This window comes from Caretta caretta, chromosome 3 (genome assembly GCF_965140235.1).
Source record: "Caretta caretta isolate rCarCar2 chromosome 3, rCarCar1.hap1, whole genome shotgun sequence".
Lineage (NCBI taxonomy): Eukaryota > Metazoa > Chordata > Testudines > Cheloniidae > Caretta > Caretta caretta.
In genome coordinates, this window is record NC_134208.1 from 45,926,531 (window position 1) to 45,954,291 (window position 27,761).

At 42.9% G+C, this 27,761-nt stretch overlaps 1 protein-coding gene and 1 pseudogene across 2 annotated transcripts; both read right to left on the reverse strand.

Annotated features, from left to right (window-relative positions):
* Positions 1 to 16,479, reverse strand: LOC125634484 (glutathione S-transferase). Of its 2 annotated transcripts, none has more exons than XM_048845320.2 (7): positions 16,363 to 16,479; positions 12,532 to 12,638; positions 10,858 to 10,909; positions 10,039 to 10,171; positions 8,968 to 9,109; positions 7,524 to 7,655; positions 1 to 394 (listed from the first exon to the last, which is right to left on the reverse strand). In XM_048845320.2, the coding sequence occupies exons 2-7, from the start codon at positions 12,616 to 12,618 to the stop codon at positions 263 to 265; spliced, it is 678 nt and encodes a 225-aa protein (XP_048701277.1). In that variant the 5' UTR covers positions 12,619 to 12,638; positions 16,363 to 16,479; the 3' UTR covers positions 1 to 262. The 2 variants fall into 2 exon arrangements, with proteins under 2 accessions (XP_048701277.1, XP_048701278.1); XM_048845321.2 differs by lacking the exon at positions 16,363 to 16,479 and adding an exon at positions 15,428 to 15,502.
* Positions 16,430 to 27,761, reverse strand: part of LOC125634490 (glutathione S-transferase 3-like) — a 25,050-nt pseudogene continuing 13,718 nt past the window's right edge.

A 27,761-nucleotide genomic window follows, 5' to 3' on the forward strand; every position in this document is an offset into this window, starting at 1 on the left:
AAGAGTAATGAGATGTTTTATTTCATTTTATTCTAGTGGTTTAATATCACCCCTTTTGCTCTGTGCATCCTATAATTCAGTTAACCATTTCATGTGCTCATGCTGTTATTTGGATTTACTGTGGAAATTTTTGCATACATAATTTCTAGCTTGTGTTAACTGATTTTGTCACTATAATTTTCACGCTTTGAATTAACTTCACTTTGCAGTTTTATCAGCTAATACACAACTACAGTAAAACAGCCGCCATGATTTTAAGCCATCATTCATTGCCAATGTTGAAAATGCTCATCACTTTTGGAAGTAATTTTGCATCTAGTGGTGGTTTCTTCTGGCTGCCAGGCTGCAGGAATTTCTTAATTGTGGGGATGTTGCTTATCCTTGCTTTAAAAGCCTGGAATGAGAAACAGTACAACATTTAACAGCAAAGAAATAACAGCAAAAGATACTTGGACCAGACATATGTTAATCATGTTTTTAAAAAGAGATCCTCTGGCCTGACCCTGCAATGAATTGTAAGTGAGCTGTGCAACAAAGCCCCATTGACTACAGGGAGGCTCTGTGCAGGTGCAGGGTACTGTCCACCTGAGACTTACGGTAGGATCATGGCCTCAGAGCTCGTTGAAATTTTCTTAAGAACTTTTTCCACTGAAAATTGGGCTTTTGACAGCAACTACAATTGTCCTGGAAACATTTCATTGTCATCTAATGTTTTTGTGACACTGAGCCAGAAAGGGTTAAGCAACTAGCAGGTTACATGACCCAAATTCAGCCTTTACTAGTCACACACTTTTCTAATATATCTCTAATTAGGGGCATTCCACGGTAGATTGACTAGAGCTTTGAAATGCAAACCTGTATTGTTAGAGAATTAGAGGTAATACTAATTGTATGTGTTTACTTATATCTTGTTAGATGCTAACCATGTAAACAGATGGTTCCTGTCTGTTACTATATTCTATTGATTCAGAGGTCACAAAGGTAATGGAACTTGGATGTAATAATATTGTCTATTGTTCGCTTTGAAGTTTGTAGAAAACTGTCGATGAACTGGTTAATGGATAATTACCTTATGCTGATGAAGGCAACTAGTTACCTGTGCATACATAGAAAATAGGAGGTTTTACTTCAAAGCCACAATGCTTCACCCAAGGAATGCCTGCTGTCAAGAGGCTGCCAGAGAACTACAAAAAGAAATCTATGGCCCTGATCTTGTATCTGAATTTCTGTTTAAGTTTTGTCAGGGGAAATTTGAGTCGTAAGACTGAGGTCTGGATCACCCGGATATTGGACATTGGACTGTAACCTATGGAACTAATCCTGGAAGAACTATTTGCAATGTATGGTAACACCCATGGTTTCATGTTCTCTGCGTATATAAAATCATCCTACTGTAGTTTCCACTGCATGCATCCAGTGAAGCGGGCTGTAGCCCACGAAAGCTTATGCTCAAGTAAATTTGTTAGTCTCTAAGGTGCCACAAGTACTCCTGTTCTTTTTGCAGATACAGACTAACACAGCTGCTACTCTGAAACCTGTCATTATGCAAGGCACTGAATTTAGCCATATGGAGTGGAAATCCATCAACTTCATGAAAAAAATCTTGTACAGATACAGACATCTTCCTTTCCAAATGCAAACAGATGGACATCATACCAAAAGGACTGAAGGTAAAAAAATCCATTACAATCTACATACCACACAGACTATGCTGACATATTGTGCCACACTCTCAAAGAAACTGCGGAACCACCTGATCAACATCTGTCATAAATATAAAGGGAAGGGCAAACACCTTTAAATTCCTCCTGGCCAGAGGAAAAAACCCTTTCACGTGTAAAGGGTTAAGAAGCTAAGACAACCTCGCTGGCACCTGACCAAAAATGACCAATGTGGAGACAAGATACTTTCAAAGCTGGAGGGGCGGGGAGAGAAACAAAGGGTTCTCTGTCTGTGTGTGTGTTGCTTTTGCCGGGACCAGAGCAAGAATGCAGGTCAGAACTCCTGTAAAGAGTTAATAAGCAATCTAGTTAGATATGCATTAGATTCTGTTTTGTTTAAATGGCTGATAAAATAAGCTGTGCTGAATGGAATGTACATTCCTTATTTTTGTGTCTTTTTGTAACTTAAGGTTTTGCCCAGAGGGATTCTCTAGGTTTTGAATCTGATTACCCTGTAATGTATTTACCATCCTGATTTTACAGAGGTGATTCTTTTACTTTTTCTTCAATTAAAATTCTTCTTCTAAGAACCTGATTGCTTTTTCATTGTTCTTAAGATCCAAAGGTTTGGGTCTGTGTTCACCTATGCAAATTGGTGAGGATTTTTATCAAGCCTTCCCCAGGAAAGGGGGTGTAGGGCTTGGGGGGATTTTGGGGGGAAAGACGTTTTCAAGTGGGCTCTTTCCCTGTTATATTTGTTAGATGTTTGGTGGTGGCAGCAATAAAGTCCAGGGACAAAAGGTAAAATAGTTTGTACCTTGGGGAATTTTTAACCTAAGCTGGTAAAAATAAGTGTAGGGGGTTTTTCCATGCAGGTCCCCACATCTGTACCCCAGAGTTCAGAGTGGGGAAGGAACCTTGACAACATCCTATACAGCAAACAGGGAAATATTAAGAATGAGCTCTCAAAACTGGATACTCTCATAAAAAAAACAACCTTCCACACAAACTTCTTCATGGCTGGACTTTACAAAAACTAAACACACACTTTGCTTCTTTACAAAAGAAAAAGGACACTAACCCATCTAAACTACTACATGCCACAAGGGGTCACAACAGTGGTTCCCTTAACCCACCCAGCAATATTGTTAATCTGTCCAGCTATACTCTTAGCCCAGCAGAAGAATCTGTCCTATCTCGGGACCTCTCCTTCTGCTCCTCAATCCCCACGAACATGATACAGTTCTGTGGTGACCTAGAATCCTATTTTCGACATCTCCGTCTTCCAACACACCTCTGAATAGCATACTAACCCACAGAGACCTTCCTACCAACACTACAAGAAGGATTCTGGGTGGACTCCTCCTGAAGGTTGAAACAACAGACTGGACTTCTACATAGAGTGCTTCCGCTGACGTGCATGGGCTGAAGTTGTGGAAAAGCAGCATCACTTGCCCCATAACCTCAGCCATGCAGAACACAATGCCATCCACAGCCTCAGAAACAACTCTGACATCATAATCAAAAAGGCTGACAAAGGAGGTGCTGTCATCGTCATGAATAGGTCAGAATATGAACAAGAGGCTGCTAGGCAGCTCTTCAACACCACAGTCCATGAGCCGTTACCCTCTGAGGGTTACCAAAAGAAACTACAGCACTTGCTCAAGAAACTCCCTGAAAAAGCACAAGAGCAAATCCGCACAGACACACTCCTAGAACCCCGAGCAGGAGTATTTTATCTGCTACCCTATGATCCATAAACCTAGAAATCCTGGACACCCTATCATCTCAGGCATTGGCACCCTGACAGCAGGATTCTCTGGCTATGTAGACTCCCTCCTCAGGCCCTATGCTACCAGCACTCCCAGCTATCGTCGAGACACCACTGACTTCCTGAAGAAACTAAAATCCATCGGTGATCTTCCTGATAATACCATCCTAGCCACTATGGGTGTAGAAGCCCTCTACACCAACATTCCATACAAAGATGGACTACAAGCTGTCAGGAACAGTATCCCCAATAATGTCACGGCAAACCTGGTGGCTGAACTTTGTGACTTTGTCCTCACCCATAACTATTTCACATTTGGGGACAATGTATACCTTCAAATCAGCGGCACTGCTATGGGTACCCGCATGGCCCCACAGTATGCCAACATTTTTATGGCTGACTTAGAACAATGCTTCCACAGCTCTCGTCCCCTAATGCCCCTACTCTATTTGCGCTATATTGATGACATCTTCATCATCTGGACCCATGGAAAAGAAGCTCTTGAGGAATTCCACCATGATTTCAACAATTTCCATCCCACCATCAACCTCAGCCTGGTCCAGTCCACACAAGAGATCCACTTCCTGGACACTACAGTGCTAATAAACGATGGTCACATAAACACCACCCTATACCGGAAACCTACTGACTGCTATTCCTACCTACATGCCTCCAGCTTTCACCCTGACCACACCACATGATCCATTGTCTACAGCCAAGCTGTACGATACAACCACATTTGCTCCAACCCTTCAGACAGAGACAAACACCTACAAGATCTCTATCAAGCATTCTTACAACTACAATACCCACCTGCGGAAGTGAAGAAACAGATTGATGGAGCCAGAAGAGTTCCCAGAAGTCACCTACTACAGGACAGGCCTAACAAAGAAAATAACAGAATGCCACTAGCCGTCACCTTCAGCCCCCAACTAAAACCCTCCAACGCATTATCAAGGATCTACAACCTATCCTGAAGGATGACCCAACACTCTCACAAATCTTGGAAGACAGGCCAGTCCTTGCTTACAGACAGCCCCCCAACCTGAAGCAAATACTCACCAGCAACCACACACCACACAACAGAACCACTAACCCAGGAACCTATCCTTGCAACAAAGCCCGTTGCCAACTGTGCTCACATATCTATTCAGGGGACACCATCACAGGGCCTAATAACATCAGCCACACTATCAGAGGCTCGTTCACCTGCACATCTACCAATGTGATATATGCCATCATGTGCCAGCAATGCCCCTCTGCCATGGGCATTGGCCAAACCAGACAGTCTCTACATAAAAGAATAAATGGACACAAATCAGATGTCAAGAATTAAAACATTCAAAAACCAGTCGGAGAACACTTCAATCTCTCTGGTCACTCGATTACAGACCTAAAACTCGCAGTTCTTCAACAAAAAAAACTTCAGAAACAGACTCCAATGAGAGACTGCTGAATTGGAATTAATTTGGAAACTGGACACCATTAAATTAGGCTTAAATAAAGACTGGGAGTGGATGTGTCATTATACAAAGTAAAACTATTTCCCCATGTTTATTTTTTCCCCTTACTGTTCCTCACATGTTCTTGTCAGCTGTTGGAAATGGCCCATCTTGATCATCACTGCAAAAGGTTTTTTGTCCTCTCCTGCTGGTAATAGCTCACCTTAACTGATCATTCTCATTATAGTGTGTATGGTAACACCCATTGTTTCATGTTCTCTGTGTATATAAAATCATCCTACTGTATTTTCCACTGCATTCATCTGACGAAGTGGGCTGTAGCCCACGAAAGCTTATGCTCAAATAAAATTGTTAGTCTCTAAGGTGCCACAAGTACTCCTGTTCTTTCTGCGGATACAGACTAACGCGGTTTGTTGCATTCATGCGGGGTTCATACACTTGGCAACATTCAGGGCACACCCGGAGCGTTGTGTAGAAGCAGTGCACACACGGCTCCTCTCAAGGGCATGAACCTTGGAATCTAGCCCAGATGACATGAACCGTGGGAAGCCTCCCAGGACTGGGCTGAAGGCCCGAGAGCAAGGAATGCGGTAGATAGATATTGGTAAATAAGAATATTAACAAAGTCAGTGTATTCCTTTTATCTGTTGGAGTATGTAATGCGCAGGAGGAGGGAGAGAAATAAAAGAGAGGGTGGAAAGCTGACAGGCAGACCAGCCCGTCGGCAGACCAGCCTGCTTGTTTGCTTAAAGCTTGTTCTGTCTTGTATTTGGACCGCAACAGCGGTTGCTACTCTGAAACTGACCTATAAACTCTATTCATATCTCTATGTATAATGACCTTTTAACTTAGTGTCTTTTTTTAAAAAAAATCTTGGCTTAGTTAATAAGAATTGGCTGTAAGTGTGTATTTGGGTAAGATCTGGAATATTCATTGACCTGGTGAGTAATGCGTCCACTCCTTTGGGATTGGTAGAACTTTATCTATGATGAACAAAATTTTAAGTAATCCTTATCATATTTGACTTGGCTGTGTGGGTGGGTGCCCAAGGCTGGGTTGCTTTAAGAGAACTGGGTTTTGGCTTCTGGGTCACCAGTAAGATGTTGTATAAGCTGTTTTGTTGCTGGCTTGGTGAATCAAAGTATTAGAATAAACCACCAGTTTAGGGGATCGTCTGCCCCATTCTTTGCACTTTGCCCTGATTGAGCAGTCTCAGCATGGCCCACCTGGGGCACCAGTCACAGTTTCATTTTGACATTGTGGAGAAAACCGCACTTTTGCCTTCTTATTATAACTTTTCCCCTCAACTCTGGAAAAAGGATGAACAAATGATTCTCTCCTCCCTCCTATCCCAACGTGCACTAACTTTTTCTCCACCATTTTCTAGTACCATTTAAAAAAAAATTTTTTTTTAAAAATGGGATTTTCCCTGACCAAAACTAAATTTTGTATAGAAACTTCTCATTGAGCATATTTTATTTTTTGAAGGAAATTCCTAACAGTTTTGCAAACATTTCCCAACCAGCTCTTGTGGCCCCAGACAGGTAAGGCCCAAAACTTAGATTCTTTTTTTAATAAAACAAAGTTTTACAAACCCTAATATAAATGTTTTAATACATTTTAAAATCTAATTCAATCAATTTTTTTGTTGGCATTTAGACCCATCCTGGCTGTGTTTACAACCAAAATATGGCAACTTTGCATGAGAGAGTGGAGGAAGCAGTTGTTGGAGCTGGCAAAGGAAAGCTGTGGAAGGAAATGCAGTGGAAGTACTAGGAACCTTTAATCTGAGCTGTTCCTAAGCACCATGTTAGCACAGTGTTGGTGCTGGAGGATTGAGAATTCAAGGAAGCACGCAGTAATTTGTAGGCCAGTAGGCACTCCTTGGGATGATCTAGCCCTGCAGACATCTCAGGCCCATTTAAGGAACTCTCTGAATACTGTTTGGTTTCTTTGAAGGAGAATTACCATATTTCTAGTTATCTATTCTATTCTGATTCTATGAGAACCAGGTGATGGTTATGATATTGCAATCCACCACATTCAGATCGGATTGCAAATCTAAATTTTTCTCTATCGTTTGAGGGGATTCAAAACCAAAGTTTCTCTTCTGTCAGATGAGGGCTTTGGAAGGTGGAGACAAATCCAAACTTCACAGCTTGGACTTAGATCCAATTTTTTCCAGAGCTCACAGAGGTTCAGAGCTACTGTTTTAGATCAGGCTCATTTCTCAATGCAAGGCAAAGCACTGATTGGGCTGGATTCTGCTTTTGTTCACACCAATATAAATCAAGAGGGGCTCCACAGATGTTCTTGTACCTAGTCCGGTGTAAAAGTGGTATAACAGAGAGCAGAATCAGGTGCTCTGTATCTTTATCTCAATGCTATTTAAATCAAACCAAATTCATCCCACCTCCATTGGCTTCGGGGATTAATCTGACCCCATATTCTTATCCTACATAACATGATTTGTTCAGTAACAGTTTTTAATTTAGGCAATATCCGAAACACTTGTACATGTTTAAGAGCCAGATCATCAGCTTGTGTAAAGCAACATAGCTCCATTGACTTCAATGAGGATCTGTCCCTACACATTTCATTGCCTGTTAGAGATATTAATTCTTTTACCTGTAAGACAGGGAATTTGGAGAGTATATCAGGCTTACACTCTTCTGCCATTAGAATGGTTTCAAGCAGCTGTACATCTGCCCTGCTGAATCGGTTGCCAACAAGAAAATCCTGTCCATGGTCTTTCAAAGCCTACAGGACAGGAGACAATGAATTTATGCATATAAATGAGACATTCTGTGCTCTGGATAAATACATAAAGTTAAGCCTAATCTGACATTTCGAAATCACATCTAGGTCTGTGTAAGAGTTACCCTTGAAAGGAAGCAATACAAAATACAGCATTGTTTGAACAATTAGAAAACTCAATTTCACCATTGTGGTAGGCTTTATTCAAACTAATACACCTGTGGGTGTGACAGGAAGGTATGGTCTCTGATAGTAGGAGTTTTTTTTAAATCTGTAGCTCTTATGATCACAGCTGAAATGGGCTGGGCAAGGGGATTTACTAGTCTCTTTCTATGGTCCTCCTCAATGCAAGAGTGACCAGGCTCAGAAGCCATTTGAAATAAGTGACCTTAAGCAATTCCAGCTAATAGTTTTACTGACAGTGCAGACAAAGCATAATCCTTAAAAAAAAAAAACCCCACAAACATTTCATAGACCAGGTGGGAAGACACATTCTTTTAACAGTTATTAATACTAATACTGTATAGCGTGCCATAGGTGTGCACAGGTGCCAACTGAATATTGATCTTAAAATGTTTGCACAAGGCAGTTTCCAAACACTATCAATGGTGCGGTGCAGACAAGGCACATCTGATGGAGCCTCCTGAGACTCCGTGCAACACGATAGTTATTCCAAATAGCTGTAGGGGGTTCACAAGAAACTTAGAGAATCCCAAGCCACTACGACTTTCTCAGTTCAGTGAACAGTAGAATATATTGGACACCTTCACCTATTCCTGCACATTTCGCACCCTTCTCTCCTTTCTCCCCAGTAAGGGGTGAATTTGGTGTTGGAAGCTTTACATAGTTATCCAATGCCAGGTCTGTTCTTGAAGCCCAACTAGCACTTGGCTCCCCACACTGGGTGTGCTACAAGCAGAACTGTAATGTACTTTATATAGCACGTACATTGTACAGACAGCACCATGTGCCAAGAATACTTCAGAAAGACACCTAGCACAGAAGAGATGCTGATGCTACCTTGGCATCTAACAAAGTCTCTCTTAAAGGGGTTTACTAAAAGATGTCACTGGAAATTTGGAGTACAAAAATTATCCTGGCTCTTGTGCAGCTTTGCCATTATGAGGCTAAGAAAATTCCATCAAGCAAGCTCATAAATTTATACTTGCCTTAACTAGTTCTTCCATGGGCACTCCAAATATATCTGTTCTCATACAATACAGGCTGAATGTGCATTTACTAGCATAGATCCAGGAAATATTATCAAGTGACCAATACTTCAATGGGTGTAAATTGTTGCCTTGCTGTCACATACCTTTTCATATACAGGGAAGTACCTGGTTGTGGCCTTCTCAATGATTGAGGCAAGATGCTTTGCCTTTGCCTCCGGTGGCTGGAGAGGATGATGCATAATAATTTCATTCAGGTCCATTGTTGCTTCCACATACATATCAATCCTGAAAGGCAAAGTGTGTTCACATTGGTTTGAACAACTAGTATTCATATAGATTCCAGCAGTGAAATAACTCCAGGGTCAGGAGGCTTACCACTGACCAATTTGTATTTGCTGTTTAAAAAAAAAAAACACACACAAAAAAACAAAAAACACCAATAGATATAAGACATCACCTCCTTTTTCAGAGATGGTTGGAATCATCTATATTAAAGACAGGGCAAATATTTTCATACTTAGCTTCTAAAAGTTAAGCATAGCTATCTAAATCACCCAAATCTTTATTTAGGCACCTAAGTGAAATCAGTGAGAGGGCAAGATCTAATATTAATGACACACGTTTCCCGTTAAGAATTAAGTTGGGACATCACTTTAGCTATAAGTGATATTTGTATCCATAGCCACTAGACCATCATACAACAATACAATTTATTTGCCCTTGCTAATTAATCAGAGGAGTTTGGGGACACATAGGGAGAGTTCTCCGTCTGCACGAGCATCTTTCCCCTAAATATGCAGTTCATGGGGACAAAGGGCAGGGATTTCCTTGGCTCTTAGCTTGCAAGAACTGTGTGCTGCTTGCACCTGTGGGAGACAAGACCAACAGTCTTCCTGGAAATGGAGAGTGATATTAGGAGAAATTCTGAACCTCTGCAGCTACAGTACATTTGTTATCTGACTGGCTGGGTTTTGAAAACTGCAATGATCTCTGATGAGCTAATCAAGATGAACTCACATGTACTTTTCTGCATCTCTCTAATCTAATCTAGTTATTTAACATTGTTCCAGACCTTAGTATTGTTGACCTTGGCTGGAGGTAAACAGAAATGTGCTGGCTCATCATATAATTTATCAGGATTTTTCCCCCTTCTACTGCACATAGAATAATTATTTTTTTATTGCTATCAGAAAAAGGTAGTGCTGTTACCGTACAGTGCTCTCTCCTTCAGGTCCTTCCCGTAGAGACTGTGTTTCCCTGCTATGTAGTTGAGAATGGCTCTGGTCTGCACCATCTTCATTCCATCAATTTCCACCATGGGCACTTGTTGAAACAGCAGATATCCATCTTTTAAAAGAAAGGTGAGACATATGACTCAAATAAATTACAGTCTCTCTCCCCAAACTATTATCATTGTCGTGGAGTTGAGAAAACCTCTAACTTGCTATTTTCTTTTTAAGTTGAGGGTCTTTTATCTTATACTGTGAAGTGAAAGAAGTTTACAGTAAAATGTGAATGCTATTTCTTGTGGAAAAGGGTAAACATTCTAATAGCTTGGATTATAACAATAAACTTCTTAGAATTGCTGCAAATCCAATAATGTCTCCAAAATAAAACCTTTAACAGTGATTCAAAGGGACAAACGGTGCATTGTGTAGTTTACTCAGGTAAAGTTCCCACTGAGGTCAATAGGGGAAGACTGAAGGATTTGGCCCCTAAGAAAACTTTTATCATGCTCCATATGAACTTTCCAAAATAATAACTTTTTATACAATGTCTTTAATCTGACCATCTCAAAACACTGTACAAAGCAAACTATAGAGTAACATATGTTACTCTTATAAAACTGGTTTAATAGAGCGGAGGTTGGTGTCCAATATTTGAATGAAACAAAATGGTCTTATTGCAATGTCAATTATGATTCACCATGTTCATGAACCAGTCCAGATTTTTCTTTTTAAAAGACAATTACATTTTCAAGAATTTCACATTAGGATCCACAAACAGTTCTAATAAAAAAAAAAATCACTCACCCTGCCGTAACTTTAAAAGATCTTCCCTCGTTTCACAGAATTGTTCTTCAAACTGGAAAACAAATGGGTAAAAAAAGAGAGAAAAAGAGTCTCATTGTTACTGCATGTGTTAGGTTAAGAATCACTTGAGAAAATAATGATTAATAGAGTATTTGCTTTTAGAATTTTTCACGTAAAAAGCAGCTGAAGACTTTAAAATATTCTGTATTTAGATAAAATCCTGCCTCTGTCCCGTTCTCCCTTTACGCTTAATTAAAATTTTGTATAGGAGCCTGTGTTAGATTGTGACTATCCCTTCCCAGGTGTGCAAAGTTAACAGAGAGCAAAACAAACTCTCTTCTGTGCAAGAGGCAGCCACAATGTTCTTGCACTCATGACAGGCAATGACTGGGGTGTCTAAGCTCCCCGTGGTGGGCTGAAAGCAGAGCCAAGCATGCGGGAGGAGGGAGAGCACACACAGTAGCTGTTGGGCTATTCTGTGACTTTTTTGCCACAACACATGGCAAGGGAAGAGAAAGGGTTGTGCAGCAGCAAGAATCCCCAGAGGCTTCCTGGCTGACTGCCAACTGGCATGTCAGAGCAGCCCTGCGGCATGTCTTCCAGAGGTAACATGGAAAGCAATTAGTTTCACAAGATACTTACTAATATTAGTATCGTGTCGGGCATAGAGGCCCCAGCCCCACAATGATAGGCATATGGTCTCCATCTTGGCCAATATCAGGCACTGAAATGGGGACTTTCAGAATTGGAAGCATGCATCTCTATAGCTTGAGGTAAAGGGTCAGGCTCTACAGGTGAAGCTGTGAAAGCTGTGAAAAGACTCATGTCCTCTGTGGACTGGGAACAGAGGGGGACATATAAAACGCTGACTACAATGGTCGTCAGTAAGTATAGAACCTGGGCCCTACTATTTGACCTAATGGAGCAGCTCCATTAACTGTAATTATGTCTCATTGTCACCAGGGAAAGCAAGTAAAGGGAGACATGATCACACATCTAGTCATAAGTTTACATGCTGGCTGTATAGTCACTTGTATACCTCCAGTTCTGGAAACTGCATTTCAGGAAAGATGTGGACAAATTGGAGAAAGTCCAGAGAAGAGCAACAAAAATGATTAAAGGTCTAGAAAACATGACCTATGAGAGAAGATTGAAAAAACTGGGTTTGTTTAGTCTGGAAAAGAGAAGACTGAGAGGGGACATGAATCTGATGATCATTTTCAAGTACATAAAAGGTTGTTACAAAGAGGAGGGAGAAAAAATTGTTCTTCTTAACCTCTGAGGATAGGACAAGGAGCAATGGGCTTAAATTGCAGCAAGGGAGGTTTAGGTTGGACATTAGGAAAAAGTTCCTATTAGGGTATTTAAGCACTGGAATAAATTGCCTAGGGAGGTTGTGGAATTTCCATCATTGGAGATTTTTAAGACTAGGTTAAACAAACAAACACCTGTCAGGAATGGTGTAGATAATACTTAGTCCTGCCATGAGTGCAGGGGCCTGGATTAGATGACCTCTTGAGGTTCCTTCCAGTCCTATGATTCTATGGGCAATGAGTTCTGAACTAATGACTTAAAATGGTCACATTTGTAATATGGAACAGTCATTTCCACCAAATTATGCATTGCCAACTTGGTTTCTTTAACTTGGTTTCTTTCTATAAAATAGAAACGAACCTCAACTCCAGCTGCTGCCAACAGCCACCGTATCGTTTCCATTCGGCCTCTTCCATTGAAATAGTACAGTTTAGGTTTCCCAGCCATGCTTCCAAGTGTCTGGCTTCCTGTTAAATTAAATAAAGGAAAAGATTTCAAAGAATCAACACAAGAGAGATCAGTGTCTGTGACTCAGGAAGTCAGCACTGCATTCTCAAGTCTCCCTGCTCATTGTATTTAATATATCTGCATTTCCCAAGCACCTGTCACTAGGGCTCCTACTTGCTGCAATTATATAAATAAAATATAATAATAATGCTGGCTATAAAACAAACAAACAAAACACTGAGGACCAGACAGGAGCAGTAGCTTTTCTCAGAATGCTGGAATTCTTCTCTCTCAATGCTGGACCAAAAGGCTCAGAAAGGCACTCACTGATGGAGGGATTTGTAGCTAAATGCTAGAACCACAGGCTTAGAAAAGCACCTGGTAATATTGTGGGGAGGGGGTTGCATTACCATAGATGCTGAAATAAAGGCCTATAACATCTCAGATTAGGGAACCCTTCCTTCTTTTTTCTGTTCCCTTCTCTCTTTCCCTGTGTTGGTTGTCGCCTCCACCCACCCCAAAGGGAAGCTGGCTGGCTAGCTCCCTGCCCTATTGCTGCTCCTGTTGTCTCATGGAGAGAAACTCATTTAAATAGACTGAAATGCCATGAGATCAACTGCTTTTTGTGAGATTTTTGCCATTTGGGACCAATATCAGGAACGTAGCCTTGTAAGATTTTGTCCAATCCCAAATCAGAAGTGGGTAAGGGCTCTATGAGGACCACTGGATTCAGTTTTATTCATTCCCTAACAGCTCTGAAGAGTTCTGCTAAAAGATCCTAATCATACAAAACACCTGTGCAATGAGCTGAATGTCAACACTGTTGTTTTAAAGTCAACAAAAGGAAGTGACTAAAACTGAAGTTCAGATTAAGCAATGAAACATGAAATATTTGTCCCAGGAGACTAGACTAAAGAGCAAACTGAATAAGTTACGCAATGGGATTAGAAGCTGTTGCAATGCTGGACTCTGGGAAGGAACCTATATGTTCTTTTTGCAAACTAGAATATCCACCAGCAGAAAGGATTTACTATAGGTTGAGGGGAAAGAAAGGTGATTCCAAAGAGTATAAATATAAACATTAATGGCCTGACGATCAGAGAAGCTGCTCTGAAAGTGCCATAGTGGAACTTGCTTGACCTTCAATCTTCTTTTAGCTCCTAATCTCAAAGGACAATTTACTGTGTCATTAATCAGTTAGTGGGAGTTGTTTTGCTGCTCAGCGCCTTTGATAATCTGACCTTTATTTTAAAAAACAGATGAAATGTTATCCATGGTATTTGAAAGCCTCACTTTTTTATGCATTTGCCACCTATGGTGATAGTTATCTGTAAGTCATTCAAACAGCTGCTCTCAAACTGCAGTCTGTGGTTACAGGATGCTAACTCTCCTTGTTTCCACCTGCTAATCCAGGTGATAACATTAAATACGCATGAAATACCTTTCTAGTATAACTTTTTCATGCAAGCAATTGCTGTCCTTGCACCTGGAATGTTATGCAATTACAAATGGGAAGGGTGTGTATGTGTGCATGCAACACACCCCGGTAACATATGGTGCACACTGAAAAGTTTGAGAACCCTTGCATTAAAACAACTAAAATGTAACTCTGTGACTATTTTAAAGCCCAATTTATTTCAGTACTAATTAGTAGAGTGCTTTATGACTGAGAAACTCTCAAAATACTGTACAGATGACACCAAATATCATTATGACTCTTTTACGTAGAGGGGAACTGAGGTATGTATGGACCTTGCCCAAGACCACCCAGCAAATCAATGGCATAGGCACATAAGAATGGCCATAATGGATCTGACCAATGGTCCATCTAACCTTGTATCCTATCTTCCAACAGTGGTCAATACCAGGTGCTTCAGAGGGAAAGGAACAGAACAGGCAATCAGGGAGTGATCCATCCCCTGTTACCCAGTCCTAGCTTCTGGCAAGCAGAGGCTAGGGACACCCAGAGCATGGGGTTGCATCCCTAACCATCTTGGCTAATACTCACTGATGGACTGATCCTCCATGAATTTATCTTAAAAATATATATATATATATACTAATATTAGTATAATTAGTTATGTCTAGTGCTCATTAAGTTATTATGATATTTTTCATCACTTCTATTGGTAACACATTTCTGTAAATACTTATGAAGTGTAAAACTCTTACATGTAACAAAAATCAGAACAGTGGGACCGATCCTCAGCCAGTGAAGTCAAGGGAATGATAATGATTTGTACCAACTCAGGGTTTGACCCTGTGTTTTCATTAAGTGTAGTAGTGAGGAGGAAATTAAAATACTATAAATAGAACACTGTTTCTTCAGCATTTTCTCTAATAATTTTGCCTTCACCTCAAGATGTCTCAGATACTTGCAGCATGTTATATAAACATAGTGTTCTTTAGCATGTTGCCACACCTCAGAGAATGACCAGAATAAATTTGCAGAAAAAGTCCCACACAAAATGCTTTATTCTAACCAGAAAGCTGTGGTGTGTGCTGTATACTTTGGTAAACCTTCAGCTATCACCAAGCTAGACTTTTCCCTGTTTTATAACTAAAAGAACTTCAGACAGTAAAGACTCAGAAGATACCCTCCTTAGACACATTTTCTCTAGTAGCCATTTTGTTGTAGTTGCAGAAAAGAAAGTCTAAAGCAAAATGGTATTGTCCTACTTCTGCATTAAATTAAAAGATCTGTTTCACAAGTCCCAGCTGCCTCCTGTGTCCTCAGGAAGGTATTATGGTATTTGTTATGGAGGAGTTCAGCTCTTTTTTATTTGATCATTTTAGATTATCTCCTTACCTCCTCTGCTCTGTCAGCCAGCTTGTACAGCAGCAAGGAGAGTCCAGTGAAAAAACTTTCTTCATTCCAAGTTTGTTATTGCTGCCTCTCCCCCTTGCTCCTTCCCCTCCCTCAGCTTGTGCTCCCAAACTGTATCCATGCTAGCTTCTCTTTTCAGAAAAATGTCCAGCACTGAAGAAGTAATCAATTTAATTTGCAGCAAAGGAAATGTAGACATTTTTTCCTAATATCTGAGGATAATTAAGAGCTGGAACAGGGAGGTTGAGGAATCCCTGGCCTTGGAGGTTTTTAAGAACAGGTTAGACAAACACCTGTCAGGGATGGCCTAGGCATTCTTAATCCTGCCTCATGGCAGGGTGGAGGATGGACTAGATGAGCTCTTGAGGTCCCTTCTAGCCCTATGTTTCTATCATGGCTAACACCAGTTCAGGCTCCACCAGCAGGAGCAACAGTGTGAGCGCTAGTGTAGATAGAGCTATAGGTAATCACCAGCGTTTTTAGCACTGTGTCATCTCACTCTGCTGAGAGCAGGTCTACCTGATTCGATGGAAAAAAATGCTGGCAGCACCTACTCTATGCTAGCTCTCCCATAATAGTTAATGCCATGGCAACAATGGAGCTGAAATGGTGTTAGGAACAAATGCCCAGTGTTCACTTTGCCTTCAGAAATGCCATGTCTTGATCCTCCCTGAAATCATTATTTTTTTCCTTTCTCCTCTTAACCCTTCTGACGTCTGGATTCCCCTTTTCTCCCTGTGCTACAGCAAGCAGTTGAACAGCACCCGAACTACTTTAATGCACATCAGCCTTATCGTATGGAAAGTTAGCACAACAATTCTATTAATATTTAATCCATTAGACCCATTCACTGAAGTTACTTTCAAACAGTTTGGTCAACTCCCTGTACATTTACATTTCTAAAACTCAGTACTAACCTCTGTGACTCCTGATCCAGTCCAAACTCTTCTTGAATAAGAAATAGTGCCTTTGAGTTGTAAGGTTTTGTAGCTCCACCTGCTGGGAGGTACATCCAAGCTTGTCCAATAGGTAAAGGAAATGCCCACTGTTAAACAAATTAAATCAGTTGGCTCTGGCTGCTTTCTGACTTGCCACCTGCATCAAAAACTTCTTAATACACACTTGGCTAATCCACAACCCTAAAAGTCCGAAAAAAAATTCATGATGGATTGGGACAGCTATTTGTGGAAAGCATCATTCATCGTGTTTTCAGTATTACCCTTTCTGGGCGGGAGGCAGCATTTCCCGTCTAGTGGTTAGGGCCCACGGTGACAGCTACACTCAATGGTTAGTCTCTGGCAGCAACCCCAGCTAGTGGGCACAGTTCTTGGGTGGGCTAGGAGAACTTCAGTCCTGCCACTCCACCGGGTTCTGACTCAGGGCTCTGGGAGGCTGGTTCGGCTTCGCTCACTCTGCAGTGCCTTGCGTCAGCATCAAGTCAACTCCCTTCCTTTGCATCCCAACCAGCTGCTGGCCATCCCTAGGGAGTGCTGCCTTCTGGGCTCCCTGCCATGGTCCCAGTCTGAGGGCTGTGGCTTCCCCCATTCCCTGGCTTGTTGCAGGATCCAGCCACGTCTCCCCTGGAGCCTCCTGAGCACATCTTTCTCCTTGGCCTGCCAGCGCCTACTGAGCTGTCTGGCTGCCTTTTAAACACTGCCTCCGTCCCAAGCATGCTTGGCATAGGCGGAGGGCAGGGCCTCCTGAACCCACAGTTGCTCCTTAATCCCCTTCTGTCCAGTGAGTGATTTATACACTCCATCACACAGTCTCCTTCTTCAGAACCAGGGCTGGAAAGCGGTTCTATGTTTCTTGCAACCCCATCTCTCCAGGAAAAAAATCTGCATTTTTGTGATCCTTCCCTAGCAAGTGAAGGATTTCAGAGCTATACAGCTGCAGCGAGAGGTACCACCACATAATCCCGGGGTTGGTGTTCTTTCATGGTGTTCAGCCTCTGTAGCAGCAGATAGTCACTAGCTGAAAGGCATTCCCGCACAAGTAGTACTTTAAAGCATCCACTGCCCATTTCACTGCTAGGGCCCACTTCTCAGGGAGCAAGTAGGCAGTTTCTTGCAGAAACAACTTTTTCTCCATTGATGTCTAGGGATAGCATCTCACCCGGGCTCACCTTGGAGGCGTGTGTTTGGATTGTAAACTTCTTGTTGAAGTTGGGATGGGCGAGCGACCGTGGGAAATCTGCTGTAAATTTGCTACTGACAAACAAAGGATCCCTCCGCAGGTAAATATTGACCTTCCATTAATCAACTGTAAGGCACAACTATGCAAACACTACACAATGGGAACTGATTGATCACTGTGACTTGGGGATTGCTTTATCTCTGTGACTCAGCAAAACCCACATGCCTGGGCTAGTGTCTGCCAGGCACATGGGCCAAGGGTATTGTGGCACTCTGTGCCTCAAAGCAGCAACCTGGAACTCCCATATTCACCACTGTCATATAATTATGATATGTTTTACACCAAGTATGCCTTGTGAGGTATCATTTTAAAAGTCTTCATCTGTTGAACATTAATATCCTGTTGGATCGTATGTGCTATCATTGTATGTGAAGTGATGAAGTTTTGCTCTGTGTGTGTTAGTGAAATATGTTGAGAGGTTGGGAACACTCACAACCAGCCTTTCATGTACAACAGTGAAGGATCCAGACATGGCAATGGCTCATTAAAGGGAATCCACACTCCCAAGGGCCATCCCAGGAACTATATCCAATGGAGACTTCTCAGAGATAGCACATAGACAATGAAGAATGCTTGAGCAATGGAGACGGACCCCTATGTCACAAACAAAGGTTCTTTCCTGCATGCTGGAAGAAACTATAAAAGAGAGGAAGTGACATAATCACTTGGCCTCATTCTCCCCACAACTCCACACCTGGAAATACGTCTGGAGGACAAAGATTGAAAGGGGGAAGGTGGTCCTGGGCTGGAGGAGAATTCCAGCCTGTGTATTGAAGCTCTGTAGCCGGCTTGTACTATATATCAAGGGAACATTCTGCTTGATTCAAATCCTGTTTAGTTTACAGAACTTAGATTGTGCGCTTATTTTTATTTGCTTTGGTAACCATCTCTGTCCGTCATGCCTACCACTTATAATCACTTAAAATCCATCTTTCTGTAGTTAATAAACCTGTTTTATGTTTTACCTAAAACAGTGTATTTTGCTTCAAGTGCTTGGGAAACCTCAGCTCAGGAACAAAAAGTGGTGCCTGTCCTCTCCATATTGAGGGGGGGCTGACTGGGATATAAATGTATATTGGTCAGGCTTCTGACCAGGGGAGGACGGTACAACTCAGGGGAGCTGGGGGGAATTGGCTGAAGCCTCTCTATTGTTAGTTCATAAGTGGCTGGGAGAAGCATTCATGTAACTCAGCTAGGTGCGTCCCTGCCTGTGAATGTCTGTATAAAAGCAGTGCCTACCAGAGGTTTGCAGCTTGTCACAGCAACACCATGTGGAAGGAAGCCCAGGTTGGTGGGACAGAGGGCTCAGTGGTCCCATAGTTCAGGTTGTACCCTGGAGACCGCGTCACAGAGAGGTCTGTGTCAAAGTATGAATTCCATTTTTTGTGTGTGTGAATGCCATTTGTGATTGTACCCTTCATTGTAGATTATAGCATCCATTATGTAGCAGAGGCTTGACACCTAGTGGGTTGATTATGGGTGTATCTACATGGGGGTTTAATCCAAAACTTTTTGTCAGGCATCAGGTAACTCGCAGTCTGTGAGTCGCACCAAGAGCATGCACATGGAATGCTTGTTCCATTTTCAGTTCACATTGTGTGAACATATGGCAGCAGTTTGCTGAAAACTGAGGATACAGCATTTTCTAGGGGATATCTTGCTGAGTAGCGTCCATCCTGGGATTGTTTTTGCGGTAACTAGTAGGAAACCAGGCAGGTTCAATTATTTAAAAAAAATTCCACAGTCTCCATCCCATACGTCCTTTCTGGGCTGGTTCATGCCATTTTTGAATTGCCATTGGCCAGCATGGATTCAACAATGTTCCATGCTGCTATGGGAAAAAATGTGAATACACACAGGCTGCTTCGGCTGTATTACAGCTCTCAGAGCCTGACAAATTCTGCATTAGACTTTTCCCATCACACTATTGAGCAGATAATGCAGGAGCAAGAGAATATTCTATGGAAACAGCAACTCCTCTGGCAGCAGGAGGATATTTTGCAGCAATGGCAGCAGGATAGGATGGAAGAACAGTAGGATACTGAGCTGTTGGAGCAAGAGGACTGGTTTCTGAATCACCTAAAACAGCATTCAGCACCATTTCTGGGCCCCGGAAACCCAGTGTGGGTTTGTGGGAGAGGATTGCTCTACAGACCTGGGCAACCAGTAGCATCAAGAGAACTTCAGAATGGGGAGGGCTACCTTTTTTGAAATCTGTGCAGAACCAGAGTTTCAGCAACAGCGTACCAACATGCAGTGCCCCTGCCTCATACCTGTGGAGAAACAGGTCACCATTAATATCTGGAAACAGGCTACTCCAGAATGTTACCAGTCTGTAGTAAACCAATTTGGCATGGGGAGATCAAGTGTTGGGGCCATTCTCATGCAGGTCTGCTATGCTATTGATAAGGTGTGGTCATAAAACTAGGTAATGCTCAGGAGATCACTGATGGCTTTGCATGCATGGGATTCCCAAACTGTATTGGAGCAACTGATGGAACCCATGTATCTATCATTTGCTTGACCCCCCATCCCTGGCCAAGGTGTAGAATTGATAAACAGAAAGGCTTGGTGGACCACCGCAGCAGGCTCACAGCACTTTAATGCAGGGTGGTCTTGGAAAGTCCCTGATGCTAGGATCAGTTATTCTGGAAGACCTGGTTTATCCCTCGATACCCTGGCTAATGAAGCCATACACAGGCTGTTTGGACAGAAGGAAGGAACATTTTAACTATCACCTGAATAGTTGCAGAATGGTAGTCAGGGATTAATTTGGACTTTTGAAACTGAGCTCAAAGTACAACAGTAAGAAAAATGTCAAATACAATGAGTGCAGGGGGGTGGTGCATAAAGTTAAAGATAAAAAAAGCCTCACATCTGATTCTTCTTGTCCACATAGGTTCTGGGGTTGAGTTCCTTGGCTCAAAATTCTCAGGGACTTTGCAGGGCTCAAAAGAGTTGAACAACCACGTGCTAGTGCTCTCAATGCCGAAAAGCTGGATCTGAGAGGTCAATGGGAGCCACTAGGAGCACTGCTGTGGGAATGTGGAGTTTAGAAGTTGCTGCAGGTCCCAGTAGGCAGCATTATCTAGGGGCTGAAGGGCATGTCTGGGTCCCAAATTATGGGGCTGCAGGGCCTGCTGGCCTAGAAAAACATGTTTTATAGAAGGGATTCTGGCTCAGGCTAGCATCCATGACTTGCCTCTGCAACTCTCTGTCTTTTTCCATGCTCTCCCTCAGCATGGTGATGCTGTCCTTGGCCACTGCCACAATCTCCTGGGACAGCTGCATTCCTTTCTCCCTCTGGATCCTTATGGCCTCCACCTCTCAGCCAGCCTGGTTTCCCCTGTGACTCTGCCATGAGTTCTGCAAATGACTCATCCCAAGTTTTTCTTTTTGGTCTCCTCAGGTTGATCAGCCTCTCAGCAGTATGTAGAGGCCCTGTCCTTAATAGTGTGGCTGTTGCAGGTGAGAGCAGGGGAAAAAACCCATCACTTATTGTTCATATCCCAGACAAGTCATGATAGCTTTTTTTAGTATGTATATTTGACCTTGCTTCCCTGAGACTATTCCCATCTCTGAGCTTCCTCCAAGAATGAGAAGTGCTCTGTGTATACAAAGGGTGCTGGGTGTATTTGGATTTCAGTCTAATGTATCTGCTTTCATTGGGGTGGGTGGTGTGGTATGGTTGGAGCTATGTTCCAGGTTTGTTTTTGAAGAAGATTATGGGGGGCAAGCTAGACAGTGATCCTCTCTACATCCCTCTTAGGTGGTCCTTATTCATAATGACGTTATGCCGAGGCTGGTGAGTAGGAGGCAAAGAATGGTCTTATTCAAAAAAGCAAAGAGCAGAAGTGAGATACACTGTGTAGTTATTCACCAGGATAGTCCCCCCAGGAGCGGTGCAGAAGTGGAAGGGGCTTGCAAACTATGGGTGTGTGGCTATTCCCTATAATGTGCAAAACAAAATTGAGCTATTTCTCAGTCTTAACTTCTACTACATTTTCCCTGCAGGCATGGAGAAAGTGCAGAGAAAAACAGATAGGGTCCTACAATGATTTTCAGCTACAATGAGTATTACAGGGCATTTGTACCTCAGTGGGGAGCGGTATCACTTGTGCCTTGACCAGGTGTGCCGTGTGCACTTATACCTCATGTAAATTATAAAAAGTAACCAAATTTCTCTTCCTGTAAGCATTGGCTCAATAAACAGTTGAATTTTGAACAAATGAATGCTTTTGTTATTCAGATCTGCAGAGGGGTGGGAGGGGGAGCAGGAGGGACAGATGGCGAGTGGGATACAGACTGTGACTGCACCATGCTAGTGGGTGCCATTTTGAAGCCACACTAGGCAGGAGTGGGTGGGAGGCAGGGGCTCCTAACTCCCATCCACCAGCAATAATACTAAATAATAACTTGTGAACCCAGAGAATTACATGCAGCAGTTCCCCCCAGGGGATCTGACTCTTTGTTTCTGGCCTGGGTTTCTGGCTGGAACTCGGGCTCAGCCGAGGCAGGCCAAGGCAGGCACCAGGGTCTGTAGCAGCATGGCAGGACTGGACTGGCTTTCTAGTTGACTGTCATAGTCTTGAGTCACAAAAAGATCCCGGCTCTCGGGGGCAGGCAGCTCCTCTCCAGCATCCTGGTCATCCCCTGCTGGGTTGAGCTGGTCATCCTTGGTGTGGGGCAACAGGCTCCAAATAGTGCCTGGGATGGGTTATACTATAATTGTGTCGAATCCTACCCAGTTCATCACAAAATGGACAGGTCACACGTCTCCTGCTGGATTATCTCCTTTTATCCCTTGTTTCAATGTACTTTCTCCTGAGCTGCTTTCTCTTTATCCAGCACTGATCGGTGTCTCATTTGTGATCCTTCATTTGGCAATGGCTGGCCACAAGAGCTTCTTGAACCAACACTTCTCCCCAGATGGTGATGAGACTCAGGTCTTAGCTCCAAGCAGATGCGTGAGACATGTTGTTGGGCTTCTGGAGTGCTTGTATCACACCAGAATAATGATACACTGGGATCCAGGAGCAAATGGGCAAAATCTGGCTCTGTTCCACCTTTTAAAGGTGGGGTAGGGTCACCTTGGAAATTTGACACAAGGGCAGGGAAGGCACACAAGTACACAGACAGGTCAGTAATGGACGGCCTACAAATCACTGTGAGATAGCTGTTGAAAGTGTGTAAACAGTAGTGCTCAGCAATTGCATACAAACAAACCAAAACCTGAACTAGTTCAATTTGAAGCAAACCTAGTCCATTTTGCAAGAGGTCTCCAGAATTCCTGATAAATGGAGAGTTAGTGTACAGTGATGGTGCTTCAGTGCTGGATAAAGAGAAAGCAGCTCAGGAGAAAGTACATTGAAACAAGGGATAAAAGGAGATAATCCAGCAGGAGACGTGTGACCTGTCCATTTTGTGATGAACTGGGTAGGATTCGACACAATTATAGTGTATACAGTATAGTGTACATTGTGTGTACGCAAGTGTTTTCAAACTGGCTTACCTTAATTTGATCTGGTTTAAACACCCATGTAGACAAGCTCTATGTCTGAGAAGTTGTGACATAATAATCAAGGGCCATCACTGTGGAATGACACTTCCTTTTTGGGTCTTCTACCAGCAGGACTATTGACTTTGAATGTCTATCTCCATAGAAACCTGCAACACATGGAGAAACAGGGACCAGAACTTATTTTAAAAGGGTTGCTTCCCTAAGCAAAGAGGGGATGGGGCATTCCAACCCCAGAAGCAAGACAGCCAGTCCAATAAGGAGGGAAGAGCTGCCTGGCCTAAGGATCAAAGTCAGGTCTCACAGGGTGGTGAGATCAGAGTAGGAGTATTGTGTTTGTTATTTTACATAGATCTGTAACTCTCTTGTGCATCAGCAAGTCCTTTGCTAAGCCTATGTTCATTGCTTTACTGCCACATGGTCCATCAAGGGACTAACTAAGGTTCCTGCATCTCAGGGCCAGGGATGCCCCCTTCAGCTGCATCAGGGAACCAGCACTCTTACCTGGTTAGTCTATTGGGCATCCTGACTTATGACTGAGCAACTGAGCAGTAGTAGCTCAGACTTCCTGCCTGAGGGCTGAGCAAATCAACAGTGTGTTGCCCAGGCTTCCTGGCATAAGGGCTAGCACTCATCTAGCCCCGAGTGTGGGGCCAGGGGCAGCGGGACCTGGGCATACCTTGCTTGACCAAGTCCCAGCCCAGGGCCCTAGAAGTGATGGGTGACGTGACACACGATTGATGGAGGAAATGAGGTTGCTGTCTTGCCTCCCAACAACACAATAGGAGCAATGTCTCTTATCCTTGGGCTACTTCCTACCAGCATCTGGTGGGGCTGCTTCACGGCTGCTGGGCCCTAGTTCCCAGTCTCCTTGCCGAGTGGCTCACTCTCCACTTCCCCACTGGGTTTCTCCAGCTCCTGGGGCAGTAGTTTGCCCTCTCTCCAACTGGGTCCAGAGGGTCATCGCCCACAACAGCCAATCGTGGTCACTGCAGGCTATTTGGCTCCCTCAGAATGATGTCTGGCTCCTTCCCTGGTCTAGCCCCAGCTGAGCTGCATCTGTCTGAAGCCAATGGGATTATGTGCAGGAATAGGGGTCATAGAATCATAGAATCATAGAATAACAGAGTTGGAAGGGACCTCTGGAAGCCATCTAGTCCAACCCCCTGCCCAGAGCAGGACCAATCCCAACAAAATCATCCCAGCCAGGGCTTTGTCAAGCCTGACCTTAAAAACTTCTAAGGAAGGGGATTCCACCACCTCCCTAGGTAATGCATTCCAGTGTTTCACCACCCTCCTAGTGAAAAAGTTTTTCCTAATATCCAACCTAAACCTCCCCCACTGCAACTTGAGACCATTACTCCTTGTCCTGTCATCTGCTATCACTGAGAATAGTCTAGATCCATCCTCTTTGGATCCACCTCTCAGGTAGTTGAAAGCAGCTATCAAATCCCCCCTCATTCTTCTCTTCTGTAGACTAAACAATCCCAGTTCCCTCAGCCTCTCCTCATAACTCATGTGTTCCAGTCCCCTAATCATTTTTGTTGCCCTTCACTGGACTCTCTCCAATTTATCCACATCCTTCTTGTAGTGTGGGGCCCAAAACTGGACACAGTACTCCAGATGAGGCCTCACCAATGTCGAATAGAGGGAAACGATCACGTCCCTCGATCTGCTGGCAATGCCCCTAATTATACAGCCCAAAATGCCATTGGCCTTCTTGGCAACAAGGGCACACTGTTGACTCATATCCAGCTTCTCGTCCACTGTCACCCCTAGGTCCTTCTCTGCAGAACTGCTGCCTAGCCATTCGGTCCCTAGTCTGTAGCGGTGCATTGGATTCTTCCGTCCTAAGTGCAGGACTCTGCACTTGTCCTTGTTGAACCTCATCAGATTTCTTTTGGCCCAATCCTCCAATTTGTCTAGATCCCTATGTATCCTATCCCTACCCTCCAGCGTATCTACCACTCCTCCCAGTTTAGTGTCATCCGCAAACTTGCTGAGGGTGCAATCCACACCGTCCTCCAGATCATTAATGAAGATGTTGAACAGAACCGGCCCCAGGACCGACCTTGGGGCACTCCGCTAGATACCGGCTGCCAGCTAGATATGGAGCCATTGATCACTACCCGTTGAGCCCGACAATCTAGCCAACTTTCTACCCACCTTGTAGTGCATCCATCCAGCCCATACTTCTTTAACTTGCTGACAAGAATACTGTGGGAGACCGTGTCAAAAGCTTTGCTAAAGTCGAGTCCACTGCTTTCCCTTCATCCACAGAACCAGTTATCTCATCATAGAAGGCAATTAGATTAGTCAGGCATGACTTTCCCTTGGTGAATCCATGCTGACTGTTCCTGATCACTTTCCTCTCGTCTAAGTGCTTCAGAATTGATTCCTTGGTTCAGGACTGGGGCCCAAGTCATCATGCAGAAGGAAAGGCACCTCACTCTCTCTTGAGACAGAGAACAGTCATATGAATATACATGGCTGATGACAGGTGGAAGAAATCAAGGCCATTCCATTTTGTCCTCCTTTCCCCCTCTTTATTCAATGGTTTATGGCCCCATTTTACAGATGGGAAAACATCAGCAGAGAGAGATGCCCAAGAGAACACTTGAGTTTTTTTAAAAATAGGAATTAATGTAAAAAACAAAAATAAAAAAATCACTTACATTCCCCCCACGTCCTTCCCACCCTCTGTCTACCCATTTGCAATATTCTGTAGCTGCCATATACCTTCTCATATACTGGAAAGTATCTGTTGGTGGCACTCTGAATCATGAAGGCAAAATTCTTCTCCTTTTCCTCAGGAGATGAGAAAGGGTAAATCATGAGCATTTCATTCAGGTCCATTGTTCCTTCAACATACATATCAATCCTCCCATAAAAATGGTAATTGAAGAAATTTCAATGATTAATTTACTAAGTCATTCTACTGCACGATGCTGCAATTCCTGTATATGAAGGCCATACCCAAGCAGCAGAATGTCTGTCACCTGGGGAGTGAATCTCTGCATGCAGAGGGACTGGGGGAGGAATGGCAAAGCTCAGATTTTTGATTGAGCTTTCCCAAACTAAATAGTGTTTTAAAAATTGTGGGGCAAGGGAAAGAGAGGTTCTGAAGGTCAAATAGCCTTGTTTAAAAGAATAATTACAAAACCTGCCCCAATACAGTAGTAATGAGCTCCAAAAACCAAAAAAACCCCAGGTGGTTAGAGGCTACAGCCCCAGGCCAGCCACACATTGTGTGTGAGTACACTGGGTTATCTTCTTGGAGCTCATGAAGTAAATGGAGCCCTGCCTGGGCTCAGAAGTATGTCCACAGGTCCTGATCCTGCAATCCATTACACAGCTCAGAAAATCACTTCAGTTTGGAATAAATTTTTGCGTAACTGCTCTAACTTTCCTATCGTAATTTTGGAAATGGCTGGAAGGGGATGTGACAGGCATCCTCTGAACAGGTATGTAATAACAAAAATGGTTCACTTTAGAGGAGGGAGTAAAAGTTATTTGCACAGTGATAGAATTTCTAGAGGGATGGCAAGTTAGATGGTCCCGTTCAGAAAAGATCCTATCAGAAATCAGCCTGCATCTAAAGAATAAATTAAATATATAAAAAGATAATTGTAAGGATGATTTCATTTCCATAGAAATGAGAGAGTCTTCATATTTGTTAATTTGAATACAAAGTTTTCATTTCATTTTCAAATAAATATTTTTCATTTTATCTCAAGCAGCTTTTACAAAATATTCTGGTACAGTCTGTTACAGTACAGTGCTCTCTCCCTCAGGTCCTTCCCACAGAGGTTGTGTTTCCCTGCAATGTAGTTGAGAATGGCTCTGGACTCCACCAACTTCATCTCATCGATTTCTACCAGGGGCACTTGGTGAAACAGTAGGAATCCAGCTTTGGAAAGGAAAAGAAATTGAGTCATTTAGTCCCTGTAAATTGTCAGATCATTGCAGTGGGATTGAGATAAATGACATTTCTTCAGTTGCCACTTAGACCATTGTCTTGGAGTGTATTAATCCCTGAACCTAAAATTCTACAGAATTTTTCACAGACCCATAAAATGCATGCCAGTGCTAGCTTTTGCATTTGACTCTATCAGAAAAACATCAGTAAGGGATATAAACAACTGGGTAGCCACACAGCTATCAACCAGCTGCATGGCTGGAAAATGGAGATACTTATTGTATTTCTTCTCAAGTCAACTTCCACATACTCTAACTAAACTGCTTTCAAATCAAAGCTTCTTTTTTGTGACAGAAGTGTAGGAATGGCATGTTGTAAAATGCACATTTTTCAACCTAATTACTCCCTTGCAGAGCTTAATCTATCACTATCCCCTAACTCCCTTTTAGAGATTCACCATAATAGATGCAGAAGTGATTCGGTTAATTGTGGGGCCTCCATCAAGTTATAAGGAGACCTATATATTTACATATACATTTAATATAAGATAGATGTGTCCTAAAAAACATAGAACATTATGTTGTGAGAGTGCCATTAAATGATAACACTTTGCAATGTGACAGTGCTATACTATTGTGTCTATAGCATGTCTGTGCTGCTTATTTGGGCCCTTAAAACCAGCT